Here is a 5,000-nt window from a genome sequence, read left to right on the forward strand (position 1 = left end):
CTTTCTGATGTGTATCTGTAGACGTGTATTTGCAATGATTCTGTGGGTATTTACATGTCTATACTGTGCAGTATACTATACTAGTGTAATACTACTGTGCAAGTCCATTTCTTTTGGGATACACTGTAGCTCTACTACTACTTTTGGGAGCTGGTGTCAGGAGTTGCCTGAATGAAGCAGCTGCAGCCTGCGTTTCCTCCCAACCAGTGCAGCAGGGGGTTAACATGGGTCCAGGGTCCAAGTCAAGAGCCCAGCCGAGGCCAGCTGGAGCAGAGCCAAACAAAGGAGCACAGAGAGCAAAACTCCAGCCAGTGGATTGCTCACTCGCACTCGCTCTCTCTTTCTCTGGCCAGTTCTGGCCAGTTCCAGTGGTGTTTCCCAAGCTCTGAGTCATTTCAGTTCACCTCTTGTGCTAGCTGACTTGAGAATTTGAGGGACCCCAACTAAAACAACAACAAAGAGGGGGGTTCCTTACAACAAAACAAAAGAAAATGAAAAAATGTGAGGTATAAGAGATAATATGAATGGTGACATTGAATGTGTGTGTGTGTGTGTCTAGCTATGTATTCCTCACAGCCCTCCCCACTCTAATAGGAGGGTGTAAAGACATGCTGTGCTAGTGTCACCCTCTCTCTCTCACTCACACACTCTCTCACTCACTCACTCACTCACTCACTCACTCACTCACTCACTCACTCACTCACTCACTCACTCACTCACTCACTCACTCACTCACTCACTCACTCACTCACTCACTCACTCACTCTCTCTCACACTCTCTCTCACACTCTCTCTCACACTCTCTCTCACACTCTCTCTCTCTCTCACACTCTCTCACACTCTCTCTCTCTCTCTCTCTCTCTCTCTCACTCTCTCTCTCTCTTTCTCTCTCTCACTCGCACTCTCTCTCTCTCTCACACTCTCTCTCTCTGTCTCTCTCTCTCCTTCTCTGTATCTCTCTCTCTGTCTCTCTCTCACACTCTCTGTCTCTCTCTCTCTCTCTCTCTCTCTCTCTCTCTCTCTCTCTCTCTCTCTCTTCTCTGCTTGTCTCCCGCCCTCTCAGAGCTCAGATCTCCTGCTTTCCTTCAAGGACAGTCTGACATACAGCCAGGAGCGCACACGCACGCACACACACACACACACACACACACACACACACGCACACGCACACGCACACGCACACGCACACGCACGCGCACACGCACACACGCGCAACCACACACGCGCGCGCGCACACACGCACGCACACACGCGCGCACACACACAGATCTGAGGACAGGAGGCTCATCAGTGCTGCCTCCAGTGTATATCTGTGGTGTGCATCTGCATCTGTGCCTGTGTCAGCCAGAGAAAAAGAGCAAGAAAGTGTCTGCGTGAAGTGACCAAACGCATGCTAATGTGAGTTACCGTGTGTGTGTGTATGTGTGTGTGTGTGTGTGTGTGCGAGCGCGCGTGCGTGCGCGTGTGTGTGTGTGTGTGTGTGTGTGTGTGTGTGTGTCCTATACCTCATGATGAGTGTCTTGTATACAGAGTCCCTCAGCTGGAAGACGTGGTTGCTGACGGCCAGGTTGTGCTCCAGCCTGAAGGGCTCCAGCACCACGCCGTCACGCACCGGGAAGGTCAGCCGGAGGTCGTCGCTAGGGTTACCTGCACGCATTCCAAATCAATTTCCATTTATTTTACGTTTTTAACAAAGTAAATGCATGTACACCCCACCTAACTAAGGTCACGTCAAAAAGTCCAAGACAATAGGTGGGTCGAAACATTGCTTGTTTTAATAAATCCTTTTGGTTGGGAGTTTTGTGTGGATGTCTACTTTCACTGACCTTTATTTTAAGTGGAATATGACCACGAGCATTTATTTACTTTGCAATCAATGAAGTACAGTATCTCTACTCTACTACAGATGTACAATTATTTTGAATGTAATATCAACCATAAGGTTTAATTTCCTTTGGGATCAATAAAGTGTCTCCATAGAGAGTAGAGTAGAGTAAGATGATTCAAGGCCGTGCATTTCCTGGATCCATGTGATGTCATGTGAACGCCCCTTTATCAGACCTGCCATTAGGAGACCTTTGGGGGCTTTAGGTTGAGAATAAATGGAGCTCCCTTAGCACTGTAGAGGGCGGTAGCGCACATCTTATACAAGTGGTCACCAAATGCCACAGAAAGAGAAGAAGAAGGAGGGGACAGCGCCCCCTTAGGAGACCAAACTTGAGCACAATCTTTTGCATTGGGTGGGCGGAGTTTGAATCATCTTACTCTACTAAACACATCTTTGTTATCTCTACCACTCCACATACAACACCAGAGGTGTAAGACCCGCCACTGACCTGTAGGGGGCTGCAAGGAGGCGATGTTGGGCTTGACGTCGGGCAGGAAGGGCGACTTGACGTCCTGCCCTGGTGACATGTAGGGGGGCATGGAGCTGCCCGGCGTCATGGGGGGAGTGGGGTTGCCCGGCAACGGAGAGCTGGGGTAGCCTGGCATCGCCCGTCCAGGCTGTTATGAGGTGGGGTGAGAAGAGAGAGCGAGAGAGGGAGGGAATGAGAGAGGGAGAAAAGGAGGCATAGAGAGATCAAGAGAAGGTTAGAGAGGGAACAGGTTAACTTGGGGCATTACACAGGCTGTTCCAATAATGTATTTACACACTTAAAATAATTTTTAAGTAGGTGTTTGTTAGCAAATTTTCAATTTAAGTTTATTTTAGGTCAATTTAAGTCTAACATAATGTAATACAAAAGTAATATACAGGCATGCTTCAATTGATTTGTCACTACCTGATCTTAAACCAACAAACATTCTTGTCCAAGCAATACTGTCAACACAAATCACACAAAATCCTCATCCTGTTATTTTTGTGCATTCACTTTCAGTAGCTGAATTAACTTTCAGTGACTGTTGCAGGTCTCTTAGCACAGAGTCTATGCCATAGACCAGTGTTTCCCAACCAGGGGTATGTGTATCACTAGGGGTACGCGAGCACACTGCAAGGGGTACTTGGAAAGATATTATTATAACAAATGCATGGAGCAGTCACATCAGGACAGGGAAAGCGATATAAATCATGAATTAGGGGGTACTCATGGCACAAAAAAAGAGGTTTAGGGGGTACGCGAGACAAAAAAGGTTGGGAAACACTGCCATAGACTGTAGCTGTATCAATTTGAGTATAGATGGTGAGAAAATGTTGTGATGTCTGTAAACACTTAATTTAACAAATAACATACATTTTAATTAACACATTATTACTAATGATGTTTTGTTTACACGTTTTTGGGCCACCTTGCGGTTTAGCCCAGTGCAATGACAAGACACTTCCACAGGGAGTTTTGTAGGGGTGCTTAGTGGGGACAACCCACCTCTGTTTTTATCAACAAATGGCATCCTGCATGTGCATACACAGACACACGCACGCAGACATGCAGACAAGCCGACACACACACACACACACACACACACACACACACACGCATATATGAACTCACAAACACACGCACACCTTGTGAAGACAGACACATTGTACTTCTGGCTAGCAAAGAATGTAAGATCATGTACTAAGCAGAGGTGTGAAGGTATGTATGCAAACGGGACTAATACCAAGAGGCACACCTACAGTATGCAAACAAGCTCACCAGGAAATGATAAGAGACAATAATGCCACCGGGTATTTCCTTCTCTCTCTTTCTCTCTCTCATACACAAAGAAGAATGGAACACACAAACACTGGAGTGTACACACACACGCACAAAATACACACAGACAATCATTTTAGCACAAACACACATACAAACAAACTGCTACACAAACATGCGCACACACACGCACAGACGCACACACACGCACAGACACAGGCACACACACAGAACGTACGCGCGCGCACGCGCACACACACACGCAGGCGCGCAGGCGCGCACGCACGCACACACACACACACACACGCACACACACACGCACACGCACACGCACACACACACGCACGCACGCACACACGCACGCGCACGCGCACGCGCACGCACATTCACACGCGCACGCACACGCACGCGCGCGCACACACACACACACACACACACACACACGCGCGCGCGCGCGCGCACGCACATACACACACAGCACTGACCCCGTTGACGGCTGCTTGTGTGAAGGTGTTGTACGGCCCTGGTCCTCCACCCCCGGCCACCGCTGAGGCCAGACTGCTGTGGGGGCCACCCTGACCATTAAACTGCTCCGGCTGGGGAGGCAAGACACACACACCATTAGCGTCCTCATACACACGGAGGGAGAGGGAAGGAGGGAGGGAGACAGAGAGAGAGAGAGAGAGAGAGAGAGAGACAGAGAGAGAGAGAGAGAGAGAAAAAGAGAGAGAGAGAGAGAGAGAGAGAGAGAGAGAGAGAGAGAGAGAGAGAGAGAGAGAGAGAGAGAGAGAGAGAGAGAGAGAGACAGACTAGACAGACTAGACAGACAGACAGACAGACAGACAGACACATGCACCCACATCCAAACATGCACACAACACAGACACACTCCGGGGATGACCACAGGAACCAGCCACCAGCCAAATGCTGATGAAATGTGAAAGTGGCTGCTGGTGGATCTCAGAGAAAAATCTTACTTGTTGTTCACTGGCTGATTACATTTCCCAGCTATTTCTCAGTGTCTGGTTAAATTAATATCCACCCCTGACTTGTACAGACAAAACTTTCACAAAATGCATTAATGCTCTCCTTGGAGCTACACACAACACACACATACACTCGCGCACGCGCACACGCACACAAACAATCAAGGGGCCACTGTTTTTAGCCCTTAGCAGTCTAGCAATAGCCAAAGGGGACTTTACTGGGCTGTTACTGCCCCAGTGCTGCCCTCTACTGGTTATCAGGACCAAAAGCATCTGGCAGCCATTGTGTACAATACTGCTACTTTAGTCTGACGGTCAGACTCTGACCTTTTTCACAATTGCCCAGTGTCCTCAAACCAGGTCCACTGTTTTCTGC

The 5,000-nt window shown here is 48.6% G+C and overlaps 1 protein-coding gene across 1 annotated transcript in view; it reads right to left on the reverse strand.

Moving 5' to 3' along the window:
• Positions 1–5,000, reverse strand: part of zmiz2 (zinc finger, MIZ-type containing 2) — a 90,081-nt gene that overhangs the window by 22,348 nt on the left and 62,733 nt on the right. Inside the window, exons 8-10 of the mRNA XM_063209938.1 lie at positions 4,124–4,234; positions 2,337–2,505; positions 1,506–1,647 (exon numbers count right to left, since the gene is read on the reverse strand). Of these exons, the coding sequence (XP_063066008.1) occupies positions 1,506–1,647; positions 2,337–2,505; positions 4,124–4,234 (422 nt within the window). The remainder of the gene's footprint in view (positions 1–1,505; positions 1,648–2,336; positions 2,506–4,123; positions 4,235–5,000) is intronic.

This window comes from Engraulis encrasicolus, chromosome 11 (genome assembly GCF_034702125.1).
Source record: "Engraulis encrasicolus isolate BLACKSEA-1 chromosome 11, IST_EnEncr_1.0, whole genome shotgun sequence".
NCBI classification, from domain to species: Eukaryota; Metazoa; Chordata; class Actinopteri; order Clupeiformes; family Engraulidae; genus Engraulis; species Engraulis encrasicolus.